Source organism: Ammospiza caudacuta, chromosome 1 (genome assembly GCF_027887145.1).
Source record: "Ammospiza caudacuta isolate bAmmCau1 chromosome 1, bAmmCau1.pri, whole genome shotgun sequence".
Classification (NCBI taxonomy): Eukaryota; Metazoa; Chordata; class Aves; order Passeriformes; family Passerellidae; genus Ammospiza; species Ammospiza caudacuta.
In genome coordinates this window covers 35,818,321-35,837,027 of record NC_080593.1, presented here as the reverse complement: position 1 = coordinate 35,837,027, position 18,707 = coordinate 35,818,321, and the positions used below count along the sequence as shown (strand labels likewise).

The 18,707-nt window shown below is 42.8% G+C and overlaps 1 protein-coding gene across 1 annotated transcript in view; it reads left to right on the top strand.

Moving 5' to 3' along the window:
• Positions 1-8,387: 8,387 nt before the first annotated feature.
• COLQ (collagen like tail subunit of asymmetric acetylcholinesterase) overlaps positions 8,388-18,707 on the top strand; it is a 38,686-nt gene continuing 28,366 nt past the window's right edge. The window contains exon 1 of the mRNA XM_058814282.1: positions 8,388-8,493. Coding sequence (XP_058670265.1) covers positions 8,388-8,493 — 106 coding nt within the window. The remainder of the gene's footprint in view (positions 8,494-18,707) is intronic.

Here is an 18,707-nt window from a genome sequence, read left to right as displayed (position 1 = left end):
TTTTCATGCTGTTTCTTCTTTAATGAGTGTGTTTGAATTATGTCAGCATTTTGTGTCAGTTGTTGGAAATCGGCTTTTGTTACTGTCTCAGCACCTCACAAAATAGCACAATGTGTTGTGCCCCTTGTGTGCTCAGCTTGCTAACAGGTTTTGTTTGCAATAATTCCAAACTGCTCAGTAATTGTGTTCCACCTTCAGTCTGCAGTGAATGCTGTAGGCTCTGCCCTGTGAGCATTTGGTGTATGGTGTCTGCTTGCCTTCAGCTGTTATGTAGCACATACTACATATCCATTTGATGAGGAGTCAGGTAGGTGTAGGTTTGGTCTGGCCAGATTTGAATTTAAGCTCTCCTTCAAAAGCCCAAGTACACACAAAACAAGCAGCAATGCATCCTCAGCTCTGCCACTCTGGACCCATAGGCAACAAGCACACACTGGCTGGAAGCTATGGTAAAAGTCTTATTAGGAAATACATCTTCTGCACTGGCTACCTCTTATTTTATATGTTGGAATCAAAATCCCCCCTGCAGCTCTTTTCAGGCTGTTTAAAGAGCTTGATGGCTGCCCTTAGAGGAAAGAGGGCTTGGCACTCCTCTACTTAATAATGTTCTGAGGTAAGACCAGGTGTCAGAGCTGCTCTTCTGCATGGCAAACTGGGAATGTGACTTCTATTGATTTATTGACTTATAAGTGGATATTAAAATGAGTAAGAAACAGCTATCCTGGAGGAGACATTTGCTGATTCTTTTGATGATGTGATTGAAACCTCAGACAGATGGACAAGCTTTGAAGAGGCCCTCAGTAAAGCAGACCCTTCCAGGTAATTATGGCACATGCTAATATAAATGGGAGTTATTTCAGTGACTGTTCTTTCCAGGAATCTCTAAGATGCCCAAAATAGTGATGAATTAAGTAAGAAAAGTTGATAAAATGACAGCCTGTTTGCTTGAGCCAATATGTTTGAGAAATGTTTGGTTTGATCAGTCTTATTAAGGGGGTGATAGAAAAAGCAAGGAAGGATGCTACTGAAAATGTTGCATAGTTTAATCTGGAATTATTTTTATGTTTGTTGGCTATAGAATGTCTGAGCAATCTAACTAGCAATTATTTATATAATACCTTGGATCAGATTCTAAACTGGATGCAGAGAAGGGATGCTTTGAAGACAGGATATGAATTGCTGTACTTGAGATTTGGAGAAATGGATTAGCATCTTATCTAGGATTGTATAAATGGCCATGATCACACGAATGTAAGCAGCTTAGAGCATCTTTGCACATAAGTGATGGGGGATTTCCCCTAGTGCTGGTAATGAAACCACATGAGGAAGATAATGGAAGACTCACATAAGCCTTTTTACGTCTCCAACCTATACAGCAATCTAAGGTTTTGTGGTTCTTGATTCCAGAAAGCAGTTGCTGTTCCTGGGTGTGAATTTTGTGCAGTGACTACCTGCAGCTGTTGTAGCATGAAACTTGTCATAACCTGCAGGCCTACCTGAGAACAAAACTGTTGGACAGAGAGGTAGTTCAGTTCTCCTGTGTGGGTTTGCCTACCTGTGCATTCCTTGTAGCGCTAGAGGTGATGTTGACACACACTCAGTGACCTAAGCTAGAGCTCCACAATGTCTGGATGTAAGTCCCTCTTTTAATTAAATCTTCACATTAAAAATATATTTTTCTTTAAATTTGAACTTTTCTAAGTGTTTGAAGGATTTGTTTTCTGTCTCCTTGGCATTGTCATGAAGACAATGTGCATGTATGGCATTTTATAAGCCTTGGTGCTGGGAAGTGCTGGTACCAGAACTGGTAGAACCTACTTCAGGTTCCAGCCAAAGCTGGGCCCTAGCCAGGCCATAAGCCACCTGCTTTCTCTGCAAAAACAGGGGTATCTTTCAAGTTCCCAGAAAATAAGTAAAAAGTATGTTAGGTGAAATTAATATTTCAGCCCTGCCAGGAATTTAAATCTACCCAGCCTGAGCAGCTAATGCTGGCTCTCATTTTATGTAATTTAAATCAGAGAGATTGTATTAATGATTTTGGTGCAGAAGCTGTTTTTACTCTTAAGTTTTCGTCTCTGTGTGCCAAATTGCCATTTGGTATTTAAGGTCTTAAATACAAATTAGTGAAGCTTCAAAAGTAGGAGTTTATGATGGAAATGCTAATGCAGCCTTAATTACAGTTCCCTGGTTCTGCAAAGGGTGCTGGGAAAATGCTCTTGTCTAATTTGATTAGGTTCAGTTATCCTGTGTTGGGGAGATGACAACCCTGGCATCCCAGAAAATCTGGGCAACAGGCAGTGCCCAGGCCTTTTCTGTGGCTGCCATGGTAACTCTGTAGCTGGGCTTCAAAAGTTGAACCCCTGTAAAAAGAGAAATCCTCTCAAACTTTAGCCTGAACCGGCATTCTTTTAAAATCAGCCTGAGATTCATGATCAGCTTACAAAGATGACAGTTTTCCAGCATGGATGTGGCTTGCCCAGCAGCTATGGTGCCTGAGGACTCCCACTGAGTCCTGCTTGCTGTAGTGTCATGGTCAGCACTTGCAGCCATCCCTTTGCTTATAACACCCTAAAAATCAAAAAAATTCTGCTATTTCTTCTTGCTGTTCTACTGTGACCTATTTCTTTACCTTTCCCCAGCTTTCTAATGTTGGTTCTTCTGTCAAGCCTTTGGGTAAACCCTTGGATGTTGTTCTCTACTATTGCTCCCCAAGTGAGTTTAGCAGCTCTGCTCCTGGTTTTGCATTCCGTAAGTCACAGGATCCCAAAACATTTAGTGCCCAGAGGTATCCAGGAGAGAGAAAAATGAGCCATGGGAAAATGAGGCTTTGTGTTATTTAAAAGACAGGGTGTCTGCAGCTTTTCAGGCCCTGATTTGCCAAGGCACCTATGCACGTGCTTCATTTCAGAAGCACCTTCATTGCTTTCACTTGCAGGCCCGTGGTTACACTCATGATTAATTATTTTCCTGAGTTAGTGGTGCTTTGGCCTCTCACCTGAAGGGCACTACAACCTTCTATAGAGGATCCCTGTGTCTGGGGCACTCTCCTTGGCATGCATGCACTGCTGTTTGGATCCATGTTTGTTTGCATCTCAGTGGTGTCATGGGCTGTACTGCAGTGTGAAAGTCAGGAGCAGGATGCTGCATTGCCAGGCATCCATGAAACTCTCAGAAATTAGAAGTCCTGAGTTTAGTGTGAGCATTAAAACAATGATGTCAATAATTATTTTCTGAAAAAAAAATTAAATTTTCTCTGTTGACAGAGAAAAAAGAAGATTGTGCTTTGTGGTGCTTAATTCATTTGGCTCTTTGGCAAGATAGATGATAAATCACTTAAATTAGGAGTTGTGGGAGCCAATTACTGCCAGATATTCCTGTGTTCTGTGCCTCCAGCAGCATGGCAGCAACACTGGTACAGGCAGTGAGTTCTGCAGACATTTACTAATCAAAGTAAAAAGCAGTAGACAATCCAAATGAAAAGAAGATGAAAAAAATTACCCTGCACACAATTTCCATCTCCTCTAGTTGCAAGTACCAAGACCAGACTGGGTGATAGCTGTAACTTGTTTGTGATTCACTGTCTGAGGATGTTGAAGGCAATTTATCTACTTACATAGTGGTGACTGGAGACCTCAGTTGGCTGGGACTATGACTGTCAAGGCCATCATCTTTGTCCTATAGGACATTTTTCTATTAGTCATCCTAAGGTTTTGCATGTCTGACCCAGATTTTCAAAACCTGACAATCCTAGACATACATCTTTATTCTCTGCATATGTGTGAGCATGAATGATGAGTGCACCTCATCCAAGAAGCATTGCATGTTCTGCAGTTTGGAAGGCGAGGTTTAAAAGAAAAATGAAGTAAAAAAGAGGAAGAAGAGTGCTTTCATAAAGGTCAGCACCTGAATTATTGTTTTAAAGTTGTTCTACTTAGTTGTGCCCTCCAACATTACAAGTCCACAAGTGGGGTGCTTTTGGTAGCTTTGATGGAAGTCACTTTGAATTATCCCATAAGCTTTAATCATGTCCTTACCTCTTTTGTTTTATAGTTTTCAGTAAAATAGAAATGTGTGCATGGGGATTACTCATTGGAGTGAAAAAAAAAAAAAGTGAAGGACTGAGTCTTTGAATTAAGTTTTAACATTTCAAGATGAACTTTCTAAACATGGAATGAGAGCTGGGCTGCTCTGTAAACAAATACACAAATACACTCTGAAGAGTGTAAAGATAAATCAGCTTCCCTAGTCACTTTTGCATTTCTGTGAACCAGAGAGTACAAACAAAAGAGGAGGCCAGAAGGCTGCTGCTTGTTGTGAAATGTATAACATCCATTAAGTGCCTAATTTGCAAAAAGGAGTTGCTTTTGGAAATTGCTAGTCAGCAATGTCCTGCCATCAATGTCCTCCTTCACCCTGTTCGTGCTGTGGGTGGTAATGTGAGGACTGACTTGTGCTGGCTTGCCTTTAGCCAACCACCTGCTCCTGTCCTGATACCCAGCTGGGAGACTGGCGCGGCTGGAGCTGTGGGAAAGCCAGAGCTCCATCAAGTGTGAATGTGCTTGGGTTTGCTTCATCACACAGTTGGGTCTGTTCCTATATGGCCTTCTGAGTTAAATTCAAATACACCAGCAAGGAAATGGTGAAGCCACTCACTGGGTTTCTGCACTTACTATCATTTTGCTTCAGCAGCTGCCTTTGTACTTTAGGTGACACCATCTCCCAAGGTGACATTAGCTGTGTTGTCATAGCACTAAATCTAGGTGTTAGACACAACTGAGTCAAGTGTGCAAAACTGAACAGGTATTTTTATTGTGAAAAACAATTGTTGCTAAATAACTACCTCACAAGGAAAATGTAATTATAAAAATTCTTTTCCAGCCCCTGCTCTAATTTAATGAACAGGATTCTTCTGTACTGCTTTGCAGACACGAGCTGTTATTGAATTACTGTGTTAACTTGGGGTTGCTGTTTTACCTTTGCCCCACTCAGCAAAAGAGCTTTCAGACTTTTGAACTAGAAATTATATATTGAGTATTTCAACAGGACAAGGGGGAATGGTTTTAAACTAAAAGAGGGTAGATGTAGGCTAGATAAAAGGAAGAATTTTTTTGTGGTAAGGATGGTGGGACAGTGGAACAGTTTGCCCCAGGAAATTGTGGATGCTCCTTCCCTATAAACATTCAAATTCAGGTTGGGTGGAGCTCTGAGCAACCTGGTTGAAATGCCCCTGCTTATTACAGGGGTTTGGACTATATGACCTATCTGACCGAAATTATTCCATTATTATCTCTGTCCTTCTAACTAGAATGGTGTTCATGAAAGAATTTGAGATTGATGGTATTTTAACTACATTCATTTTACCTTGTCTCATTGATGCAGTACCTGCCAACCAAAATTGAACAGGGCTGGGAAGAAGCTTTCTTTTTAAGAAGTATTCATTAATTCTTGCATAGAAAAAGGTTCATAAATTCTGTTTACATAATAGTGTCACCAGCAGATTCCTCCACAGGCTTCTAAGAGTTCAAGTTTGGGCTGAAAAGGTCAAGCAGCAGCTCCTTGAATAGACATACTTTCCAGGCTATTCTTTTCATTATGTGTTGGTTGGCTTTTGGCATTTTTAGTTGCTGTGGTATCTACCACAAATAAAAAAAAAAAGTAAGGAATAGCTGGAGAAGTGCATTGCTTGGCTGAGCAAGTTCTCAGGGTCTGGAGAGCACGTTTGTCAGGTCTCTCATGCCAGAGTCCCCCTGCTACGTGACATGTTCCCTCCTCAGGATTCTCTCTGCCACAGGCACTGCTGCCAAGAGGCCAGAAGGAAGCTGTGTGTCCAGGTGTGCAGCCTTGCCATCCAGCCTGGAGCAGGGAATGTCACTCTGCTGTGCTGCCACCTGCCTGAGTCCAATCAGTAAGGCCACAGCTATTGTCCATTTTATTTCCAATGGACTTTGTCCTTCTCTTGTGAAACCACTGCCAACCCTGCCAGCAGGCTCAGCTGGCAAGGCCAACACCTCAAAATTAGAGGAAACAGAACACAGGACTTGCACTCTGACATGGCCTGGCTCGCTGCCCTGTAATGAGAGCTCTCCACTAAAATCTAAAGAGGGAATGGAACTACATATGAAGAAGAGGTCTCTTCAAATGAATATAAGTCCAAACATCTCATTTTGAGTTTTTGTGGGTGATGGTGTGTTTCCCACAGAAGAGGGTGTGCCCACAGAGCTTTCTTCTCTCATTGGCTGAGAACCATTTCAGGTCAAACAGGATCAGAGTGATGGAGATGCTATGCTGAAGGAGAACATTGACAAAACCTCCATTTTAATCAGGGCTGTCCACTGCAATAAGTGGATTAAAAAGTCTCTATTTAAAAATTGACTGCAAAGCTAACTTTATGTGTTTTTTGTAACTCTGAAGCAGCCCTGGCTCTCTGTATCACCTCTGGCTACCTCTGATAGGTATAGAAGTATAGAAGGAGGGGAAAGATATTAGTCCTACTGCATGATCTTCGCTCTTTCTATTATTATTGGATTAATTATTTCCTTATCAAATAGAACTTGTTTTGTACTGGAAATTTCTACCGAAATTTTCAATTGCTTAAAGGCTGCAGGAAGATTTCAGCAGGATTTGAAATTATTCACTAGTTCCTTTGACTAGCTATTGTGTTGGTCACCTATTTTCAGAGGTGAATATTTTAATACAATCTTGACATTTTAACTTTTGAGCAATTTTTTCCAGCCTCCATGCAGACTTCTGACATGGGGATTGCAGCTGAACGTTCATTTTGCATGCTTAGGGCTTGTGATGATAAACTTCCCAAGAGCTATTCCTTTCCCACTGAGATGCAGCATGCCAAGAGAACTAATGGCACTCACTTAATCCATGGTTATCTTGGTCAAAGAAGAAAGACACCAAATTACTCTCTTCACTAAGAAAAGCCAAATACTAAAAAGTAACAGACAGTGGAACAAAGTGGATAAGATTAAATTAAAATAGAAAATATGTTATCCAAAATATTGCAGTACTGGAAAGAGATTTTAGAAAGCATTATGGTTATATTAAGCATTTCCTTTAGTGATAAAAATGTCTAGGGCAGATGTGATTCTTCCCATTTAGCCATTACATTCAGAAAATTTTGTCAATATGTTTGCAGTATGTTGAAAGTAACAGCCGAGACTGTTTAACCTGAATTGTGGAAATATCTCACTTTGCTCTTCAGTGGAATTAATACCCAGGGGAACATGTCACCATTTCTGTCAGTGAGAACTCTTCTCAAATGGGAAAAAAAATCAATTCCATAATTAATCCAAAGTATTTTTCACATTTTTCTGGGGGAAACTATAAACAGTGGTTTTCTTTGCCCATCTCCATCTGGGAGAGAGTAATGTTTTTCACAGCAAAGGGTGTACCTCTGATTTTCATGGAAACCACTGTCAGATTCCAGGCAGAGAGGAAGATGTCTCTGCTACTTATTCAGAGGGCACAAGTTACTCTGTAAAGCCCTGCATGTTGCGATAAGGCACAGAAACCCCAAACTTTTGTACAGGTAGCAAGGGCACCTGATGGTTTTCAGAGAGGAGGAGGTTTATTTTCTTCACAGTGCGCTGTGTATTGTGTTGTACATCTCCACCCCAGAGCTGATAGCATTTAATTCACCCCATCATGGCACTTGTATTGTTTCTTCCCCTCTTGCAGCCCATCAGTGAACTCTGCAATCCTGCAATGTCTGGCACTGTCAGAGATACCGTCATTTTCACTTAGATCCAAAACAATAATGTGTTTGTGGGTTCATGAAGCCCTTGTGGCATCCCTCACCCTGAGCTGCACTCTGTACACGAACGCAACACGCGTAGCTACCAGGGATGAGCAGATGGTAGGTCACTGCTCATCTCTCATTAAGGCAATTAGTGACCTGTAGGAGATGATCAATCAGGGATTTTATCCATCTCGATGTGCCAGTGCCTGGTTGCCTGTACCGAAGGATTCTTTTTACAGCCCAGTTCTTAATTTCTCCCATTGCTGCTCATCATTATTATTATCCAAAGAGGCTTTTTGCTTCTGTTGGCAAAAGCAGAATCCCCCATGCCTCAGTTTTAGCAGCTAATGTCCACAATAGGGGCAACTGATCCAGCACAGGAGTTAAATATAACTGTGTCTAGTGTAAGGAGAAGATTTAATGGGAAATGGTTGGCATTCCTTCTTCCTAAAGGCATGGAGAGGGAGGGGGAAGAGAGAGAGAGAGAGGGAGAGAGAGACGTACACAGACAGACACACGCATCCCATAGTGAGGGCAGAGGCAGAGAGCAGGCAAGGCAGAGAGGGAGAGAGGGGAGAGAGAGAGACCCAAAGCAGCCTTGTGCCTCTGAGGTGGGATCTGCCAGGGCACAGCCAGCATGTTGGTGCTCAGCCCGCTTTTCCCGGGATCTTACCTGCTGCTTTTCTTCTGCTTTGCTTTGCCTCAGACTCCGTACGCTGACAATGTCTTCTCATTTTCAGCAGGTAAATTGCTTTAAGTCATTACTTTTCCTCGCTTGGAGCACTCTGCACTCTGATTCTTGCACTTTCTGGTGATTGGGAACACAGGAGGAAAAAAACCCCTTCGAATTGCAGATCCCAGCTGAGGGATTTTGCATTGCAGATCTGCTCTGCCACAAGTCAGGATATTTTGTTGCTTGGTCGGTTTTGCTTTTTGCTTTATAATTTCTGGTTTTAAACCCCTCCCTTCCCTTCCCCATAAGAAATAATGGGCAAGATCCTCAGCTGTTCAAAAATGCTTTTTTTTCCATTGGCCTCTGTGGTGCTGTGCTAAGGCATGGATCTGGCCCAATTAGTTTATTACTTGCATGTCTGCATGTTTCTTTCAGTTTTGGATTAGTTTAGGCAGAATACAGCAAGGGGAAGAAAATGAATCTCAATGTATATCTGCTTCTATAAATAAAGCCCTGACCTCAATGAGTGCTGCCGGAGCCCGGCTGGATGTTAGCAGAATAAACATCATCTGGCTCTGGCTATGACACTAACAAATACTCGGATGACTTACATAGCAAACAAGAGCCCAGTGCATGGAAAATCCCTGCTAGGCAAAGACAAAACAAATTATTTGTCAGCTGAGCCAGGGCACTGGAAATCCCCCTTAATAGATTTTACAGTTTCAGCAGCAGGACTTCCCTTCAGTCACATTCTGTGTGAAGGAAGGGGAAAGGTGGCGACAGCTCTGACCCCATCTTCTTTGAGGAACTTCCACCAGTTTATGGCAAATTGCTGTCTCCCACTTTCTGTCTCTTATTCCGTATCAATAGAGATGCTTCTAACTAATGTCCTGTGTTCCTTGTGTCAGATTTGAGATGGTTCCACTGAGGTTGGCAGGTCAGGGCCTGCTGTACCTATAGATCCTCCCCATGGCTTTCACAGTGATCAGAGGGCTGTGTATTTTAAGTCTGTACATAAAATCAAACCTAGACATGGACTTAAAGGCACACAGCCTTTCTTGCTCTCAAATCCCTCTGCTCTACCCATGAAGCCAAATGGTTTACATTCAAGCTCTCTAAGATGCTGAAAAGCCTTTAAATTTGTTACCATTTCTTTTCGACTGGGATGTGCTTTTTCCGTAATGTTGAGGTTAGTTAACAATGAGGTACAGGAATCACCAGGATTTATTTTCCCTGATGTACTCCAAATTGCTTTGCAATAACATCAGACCTCAAAACTTGTTTTGAAGACCTTTGTGTTTCTTTGACACCTGCAGATGACACACAGGCAAGCACGAATGTGATGTTTCCCTTGCCTTCTCCTGTGCCTCACACTTGTGTGTCTACAGAAGGCATTTGAGTTGTCTTGTTAAATAATAGTTCAACAAATAACCTTCCCCTAAAAAGAGGGAAGACTTGTCATCTCAGCTGAAACCATAGTAGAAGAGGTAAACATGAAGGAAAATGCCAGAGCCTATTCCTTGCAGTGGAGCGTTTTCCAGAGGGCAGTCCTGGGCTCTTGTCTGCAAGATCCCATTGGGCAGATCCCCACTCCACAGTCTGCTCCATGGTGAAGTCCAACACTGCTCTTCTGGCCAAGACAATGAAAGTCACCTTTATATCCAACAAGCTCTTAGTGAGGCTCCTGCCATGCATGAATTGTCAATGTTTTCTTGATAATATGTGGAAAAAATAGCAGTTGGCCAAAGATTCTGTCATAATTCCATAGCCACAGGGCTGGATTGAGACATACCTATGTGTCATTATTACTTGCTAATCAGGGCTATTTGGTATTAAAAATATATAATAAGGTATGCCTTTAGAGCTTTGGTTGCATCTGCATTTTAAGAAACTTCTAAGAAAAAAAAACAGTAAGTTCTGATTTTTCTGATAGAAATCTGACAGTGGGCACAGAAGATGAATTAATTCCGTTTACTCTGCAGGTGAATTAATTCTGCTTACATTCTCAGTTATTTTAGTGATTGCTCAAATGTTCTCTGACTGTCAGCTGAGTCAATTATTTGTATTCGGCACCAGGATGCAATTTCACATTTGAAGAATGAATTTCAACAGCGCACTTTCAAATTCTGGAACGAATCCCATTTAGCAGAGAGAATGTTCTTAAGTGATGGCTTGTCTTTCCTCTAGTTGGGAAAAAAACATTCAGGTTTTTTTCAGGTGTGTCTGGAAACTTCTAGCCTAAAAGTACTTTTATTTCTGTCCTCACACATCTTTGCATAGCAACAGGTCCAAATAAAAAGGCTTACAGGTCCCAAAGCAGTAACTAGAAAGCAAAGGGGAATCAGCCTGTAGGGTGAAAAAGTGTTTGTACAATAACTGGGGAAAGAGGAATAATCTGGGTCTTTGTTTTCTGCCAACTCCACCTTAGAGTCCCATCAGCCTCAAGCAACAGTGCATCCTTGTTTCTAGAAGTATTTTGAGGGTCATGTCAGATCCAAAGAGTTGAGTCTCATGGTGCTGAAGTGTCATTTCTGGAGAAAATGTTCCAGGGAGTGATATTATAACATGTTACAAGTATTATAACATGTAATAAGAGCATCTAGCTGTGGTTCATATGGCATTGAAGACCCCAGGGTGGGTAGCTCGGCCCCTGGAGACAGCAGATTATTTTCAGGGTAACCTGTCATACCCCACCCTTACACCACTTGTGTTTGTGGTGTCATTTACATCTATTTTTCAGAGCTCTGCCCTGCTGAGGTTCCCGAACTGCTGCACTCACATGATGAAGGCATGAGTTCTGTAGTCATTTTTAGTAGGGCTATATGAACCAGTCTGCACCTTGTAAGAACCAGCCTGAAGGAAGCCACCTTCCAAATTCAGGTAGTAGAAAGACTCTCTTCCTCCCCTTCTCCTTCCTTCTCCTCCCCTTTACTGCTCATCCAGGCCCATCAAGGTTTTGCAGAGAGATGGGACAGTATTTAAATTACCAGAAGCATCCAAAGAAAAAGAGCTGCATCTCAGTGCATCTTCTGGCCTTCTATGCATGCCACAGGTGCATCCCTTGATTCAGTTGGCTCCTACAGTCAATATTGATTCCTAGTCCTTTGGAAATATTATGGTGGATCAGTTTAAAAGAACTCAATGGGATATCAGAGCACTATCGGCAGTATCCCTCACACTTTCTTTGCCTTTGTCCTCTTATTTTCCTGAAGAAAGGGAACTTTATATCTCACTGGGCATTAGGTTATCCCCTTTGACTCAGGAAGGTATAATATTTGCAGCCAGACTTCATGTGGCAGAGCTGCAGGAAAGAATTGAGTTTTTTTGTGAACTGACACTGTTGGAGCCGTGGTGATGGGCAAGGTGGGCTGGGAAGAGCAGGGTGGGGTGTGAGGGGTGTCACTGTGTGGGGTGACAGCCATGGCTGGGCAGCTCAGAGAAGGGACCTTGGGAGCCACTGGGGTGCTGTGCTGCGGGCAGGGGGCATTGAGCATTTGTGAGAGAAACAGCAGGAGAGAAAAGACACAGAAACAAGGGATGATTCCTGACATTGGGGGAGTTGGGATCAGAGCTGTCTTTCTATAAAAGGAACATCTGACCCCATCATCAGGATTTGGTTTTCTTTTCCCTGCAGGAATCCAAACTATTGTCATAATGGACAGCAAAGGTGTCAGGTGGATGTATTTTGTTTCTAAAGAGAGTAATTGTAAATATTTATTTGTGTAAAATCACAAGACAATGACTTATCAGAGTGTTTGCAAGAGAAAGGAAGTTGCAGAAGGAATTTAAAACAAGATGAAAAGTAAAAGCTTGAAGACTCTCAAAAGGCAGCAGCCAGAGCCTGCTGGGAAAACAGCCCAAAGGGTGACTAGCAAGCAGAAATATCAGACCAGGGAAGGAAGCCTGGTTCTGCTCTGTAAAGTCAGCATGGCCCAGGAGGTGCTGAGCATCCTGGTACCACTGGTCAGTCGGTTTCTCATAGAACAAACATAAGCAGGAAAGCTGGGGTTAGATTAAAATTCCTGATGGAAATGAGCGACTGGCAAAGGCTACAGCTTAGAAGAAGGAAAGCAAAGTATCATTGGCCATGAGAGGGCAGTCACCCAGCTGTGGGGCTGGGCAGCCAAAGGTCCTGGGCCGGGATGTCTGAGAGCTTTCTGTCTTGTTTGTGATTCATATGAGCCTGAAAGGGAAACAAAATATTCTTTCAGTAGATTCTCTGTTTAGCTTCAGAGAAGAAAATAACCTTGGGATTGGCTGGTTTAACTTGGTAGCCCACATGAGAAGCTGGAAAGTTAAGCCAAAAGAAGGAAGGTATATGGCTACCTTTCTAAGCTGATAAAGAGGACAATTCCTGAGCAGCCTCTGGGGAAAGGCTTGGACTGGTAGCAAATTTACAACCTGGCCTGGTGTGGTTACTGTTGCTTCAAGCGAATGGGTCTTTAAATAAGCAGAGTTTTAAAACCTACCTGATTTGACTTTACCTGTATATTCTCCCCTGGCAGATATGACCTGTGAAAATCCCAGACTGGGTGTCCTGCTCTGGTCAATGTAGATGATACTCAGGAAAGAAACCACCTTAGGCCTCACAGAGCTTCTCTGGTGTGTGTGCTGTGCTGAGTAAGGTGAGAGCAGAGCAGCCACATGGCTGCACAGCCTGTCCTGACTCCGAGCCTGCATCCACCTTCTCCTCAGCAAGGGCAAAGGAAGGGAACCCTGATGTCATCCTCAGTAGCCAAGGTCCCCCAGAGATGCTCTGAAATTCACAGTAAACCAGTGAGCAGGAGCCCACTTGATCCTGTGGGTAAGGGACAAGGAAAGGACATCAGAGGCAGTTCAGGAACTTGGGCATTTGCCTTGCAGCAGTAAACACAAATCAGAAGAGGACATGGCCTCTAGTGAGGAAGCTGAAACCTGTTTGCAGCAAAGCTCTTTAAGTGCAGCCCTGGCCTTGCATGCAGGAGAAGGAAGAGGCTTCTGACATATTTATGGCATTACTGGTTGACAAGGTGCTTGTCTTGACAAAAAAGTTCACTGATAATGCAAATGAAGGGAAGGGGTTCAGTGAAATGCTGTTGAAGGAGAATATTGTGACATTCACTTGTTGGGTTGTGAAGAAGTCCTCCAGCTGCCAGGGACAGAGGCCAGTACAGGAGCTGAGGCAGTGCCCGCTTGGCTTTCCAGCAAAGGAAGCAGTAACTGATCTGCAGGTTTCTCCATAACCTCTGAGTGCTTCTGACAGGCAGCACTTCCCAAAGGGAACCTCAGCTGAAAGTGATCCATGGCTGACGTGGACATCCAGCTGCTCCAGGCTGTCCATGCTGCACCCTTGCGATGAATGAGGAGAGCACTGGCTGTACCCATGGGTATGGGACATGTTGGTCAATACCACATTTTCGTTATGAGCAGACTGAAAGGTGGAGGCTTAAATTCCAGCAAAGCAGAGCAAGCTGTTTCAAAATCAGGTGTTTTCACTGAAAGGATAGAAGCTCACCAACAAGCAATCCAAAGTGCTGCAAAATCAGCTTAGTCCCCGTGTAGCTGTAGAGAGATGGTGCTTGTAGCTCTCTGCCTTTGGTACAGACAGTTCATTTGTGGGCATGCCAATATTACCAAAGCCCTGCACAGGAGGGGAACAGTCTGTGGCTTCACATTTTAGCCTCCTTGCATTTGACAATCTATTTCCTATCAGACACTGAGGCTTCCCATGGATGGGCTATTGGCACAGAAGCACCAGCAGTGCAGCTGCAGCAAAAGAAACATCTAATATCAGTTAAAACCTTAGAAAAGTATCACTTGTGTTTAGAAAGCAGGACATTTGTGGTCACAATAGACCCTGTATCCCTGCAGTCTTTAACTCCTGGTGCAAGGGTGGTGTGTGGCTGCAGACTCAGCTGTGGTGCAGCACAACCAGGACACAGCTGGGAGATCTGTCTGGTGCTGCAGCTTAGAAGGTAGAAAAGAACAGGGCAAGACCTTCAAATCTGGGGGAATTGTTTGAGGAAGATCAGAAATAAACAAGAGAGGAAAAACTCTACAGGAATTAACTGACCCCAGCCTAGGTGTTCTACTTCTTCCTTTTTCATCTCCAGGGAATCACCCCTTTAATGGGAAGGAAATTGTGGGGACTCTTCCTGTAGTCACACAGCTGTGATGGTAAAAGAGCATTTGGGAAGACAAGGTGGATGTAGGAAAAGCACAGAGGAGAACTGAAATATTGTGGGGAAAAGAGGTCCACCACTTTCCTCAGGAACTAGCAAGAAGGTAATGGATAAATGTAGGCTTCTGGGGAGTGCACACAAGTAAAGGCAGTGCTACCATTTCAGTTTTCTTCTACCCAGGGAAGTGATTATGGAGTATTTTTACCAGCCTCTTGAAACTACAAAGTTTACCATTTTTTCCAATACGAAGTCAATACATAGTTGGGCTTTTGGTCAAAGGCAGAAGAACAAAGTTTTCTGGCTTGGGAATCTGTTGTGGCAAGGGAGTCATGAGGAATTAATCTAGTTGATGGCAACAGGCTTTCAAATAAGAATTGAGAGGGTTTTCTCTGAAGTCTTTTTGAGCACACAGCAACACCCACAGTCTCATAGGGATTGTCTGGGACTGTCTGAGCATATGGTGGAGCAACATCAAAGTCAAGTACATGTTTGATCTCTGCTAGCACTGACAGATTATGATCTTGCACTTGCAGAAGGGTGGAACTGGTGTCTCTCAGCTTTGTTGCTACTGATCTTACACAAAGTGGGAGAGGACTGTGTGGCACTGAATGACATACAGAAGTCTTTCAGGCCATCCTGCTTTAATCTTTCAGGCTTCAGGCTCTTCTACAGATTACAGTAAATTCTTAGGCTTTAATACTCAGAGTATTTATACTAATGCTCTGTGTGAAGAGCAGTTGAGTTTTATGATCTGGCTCATAAAACGAGATGAGATATTGTAATTCACCAGATGGTACTGTAATTGAGTTATCCCTGGACGTGGGGGACTTGCTTAACTTCTCTGTGCCTCAGTTTCTCATGCAATGGTGGGGAGTGCATAGAATTGTCAACATTGTTTAGCAGTGCCTAGGGCTCTGGAGCTCTGCAAGTGAAAGGCAATAGAAGGAAAATTGCACAGAATGGCCCTGTCATGGTTATTAGGATTTATAAGACACGGGTTTATTTTTCAAACCCGTTTTATAACCCACTGAAGTGTTACACCCATTAGATTTTACTGGGATTTTTCATTGTTTTGTGAAACAGAATGCAGAGCCAACACAAGCAAATCCTGCTCTCTCTCTCTCCCTCTCTGTACTGATCTCAGAATTTTCCTTCTGTAATCAGTCTGAGAGAACAGTGCATAATCTTCTGGCATCCGTGTTGTCCTCGTACATGCCCATACACACAGATAAAATGTCTGAAATGTTACATACAGGGGTTAAAAGACCCTTCCTTTGCTAAAAAATCCCACAGGCCCCTTTTCTCTCCCACACCTTGCTGTGCCTGCAGTGTTTTTTAGGGCTGACCTCAGAGATGCAGCCACCCCTCTCTCCCAGCTCTCCCAGAGCTGCTGAGGGACGTGGGCCCAGTGTTAGGTGGGGATAGAGGACAGAGAGTCCTTGCTGCTGTGGCCAGGTGAATCTCCAGTCCCATTGTCCAGGCAGAGTGCCAGGGATCATGCAGTTGTCAAGCTTTGGGAACACTGACTGATTTTTAAATACATTTATTTATTTATTTGTTTATTTATTTATTTATTTATTTCTGACAGTTTCTGAGTGTGCATCAGCTAGTGAAGTACTGCTGCTGCAGCCTGTGATTCTTCAGAGATTAAAAATGGGGCGCTTTCAAATTTCTATGAGATTTTCTTGACTGTGCTAAATTAACATTTAGAACTTAGTGGTCTTTTTCAGCCTAAAGAATGTTATGGTTCTATTAAAAGAAACTTGCAAGGTTTCATCTGGATTTCTTCATTTTCTCAAATTAATTGAAATAATTTCTGATCTGCTTTGTTCTGTATCTAAAGAGTCTGAACTGAAGCCCATCTTAAGCAAAGGGAAATTAGTAGCAGGGCAGAGCTTCATCTCTGTGTCTCATTTTGTAATTCCCACAGGAATTTCATGGGTCACCACCTCCTCCACACAGACACCATTACCTAAGCTTGATCTATTTCTTTTGCATATTTAATGTGGTTTATAGGAAAGGATATATTGCAGCCATCAACTATAAGGTTCAAGTTCAAAAATGTTTTAAGAGGTGCAGAAAATTCACTAACCTGACTGTTCAACCCAGCTCCAAACACAAGGTGTATTCTCATCTCTGCTTATATGGCCTTAAAGCACACTTTGAGTCAAAAAGTTTCATAAAACACTCTTTAAAGAAGCATTGGTAATGCTGGCACTTATCTTTGGCATTTTGAAGGAGAGCTTAATACCTGCATCTGCTCTGTAGATAAAGGCACCTTTAACAAGCTCCTAAGCTTTCCTAACTAAAGAGGAAAACGTGCCCCGGTTGCTTGCAGTAGATGTCCAGACTGGAGCTGGGTGGCTGCAGCCTGTGGGGCTCTGCTGTCCTTGCAAGGAGGCTGAGAGGAGCCTGAATGAATGACAACAAAGCAGATGAAAGGCTCAGTTTCAGCTGGACAAGCCCACAGTCATTAACTGGCTGCTCTGCCCAGCTGGTTTATGATTAATTCTGAGTGCCATCGGCAGGGGAGAAGCATCTGTGGTGGGTGTCAGCACAGCCCTGCCTGTCGCAGGCTGGGCAAGCCACCAGCCCTGCTCTCAGGGTGAGACTTTGGGTCGCAGCTCAGCTTCCCACCCGGGCTTGCTGGATCAATGTGGTCATAAATAGGAAGGGAAACACATGTTAAGTATCCTTTTCCTTTCTTGTCCTTTCGTCCTGGCGTTCAGCCTACAGCTTTGTGATTTTAGGAGGAAAGTCACTTTCATGGTTTATTTATGATTTTTTTTTCAGTGAAATCTTGTAAATCTGACCTGAATCCAGCAGAATATCTTTGGTATTTCTGTTGCAGCTGTGGGGTTATGGATTTCTCTAGGATCTGCCCTAGGAGGCTTCACAGACCTCATATGAGCCCCGCTCCAGGGGACTCAGCCTGGGTGAAGGTTTCTCTCTGGCTCTGTGTTGTGCCAACTTGAGTAAGAGTTCCCAAATCCCAGCTATGGTCACAAGAAATCTGCAGCAGCAAAATGAAACATCACACCTTAGCTAAAGTATGTTCTTTCCTGAAGCTACCATTGGCAGTATATCCATAGATTTATAAAGTCACTTTCTGGAACTGGATTAACTCATAGCCTTGACCATAAAAATAAGCTGAGAATGTAAACATGTTCTATTTCAAAGGTGATTATTTAAATTTTTATGTTCTTTGAAAACAACTGCCTCTTGGACAAGTCCTAAAAGGATATTTTCACTTTGTCTTTTTTTCTTATTGAACATGTTCTTTGGCATTGGAGTTGTTGAAAGAGCAGCTTCCTACACGCATGTTCCGTGTGGGCAGGCTCTTCATATTTCACAGAAAACTATGGCAGTCCTATTCTTGGGCTGAGATTTTTTCCACTGATGGGGACTGGAGTATTCTGAAGCTGTGTTTAGCAAACAAAGCTAACCTGGAGCCTAAAAATACACATTGCATTTGCTAAGAGCCTGTGAGCCTGCCAAGGTAACCCTTTTGTGATATAAATCAAGGCAATACTGTAATAGTTGTACATCCTGGACCCATTGCAGTTACTGACAGAACCCATAGCAAAGAAATGTGGTGCTTACTGGAAGATCAGATTACAGCAGTCCTACCTGCAGTCTCTTTGTGAATCATTGGGGTTTTTGCTCCTTCTGCTGCTCTATCACTTTTCATACCTGAGTGGGGAAAGTTTTTGGGTCTAGAATCGGTCTTTTCTTAAATATTTTCTTGAAAAATGCACCTTCCAGAGCAGAGCCAGGGTTACTGATGGAGCCCCTGAAATATTAACTACCCAAGTCATTACATAATTAATACCTGTCCTATATAGCAATATCTTTACTATTAATGGTATGCAATTACTTGGTATATAATAATAGTGTCTATTAGGATTTAGTATCTATCTAAAGGAATAACATCTATTAGTAATAGTGTCTAATAATATCTACAGTAATAGTATATATTGCTATTACTGGTAGTTAGATTTTGCTTGTCTCCTCACTGAGATCAGTGCTTGCTACCACTGTTCATACCAGCAAACCCAGAGTGGGCTTCAGCCTAACTTGTGTTACAGTAGCATAAAGACTGAAATGAGGGGCTTTTTTTTAC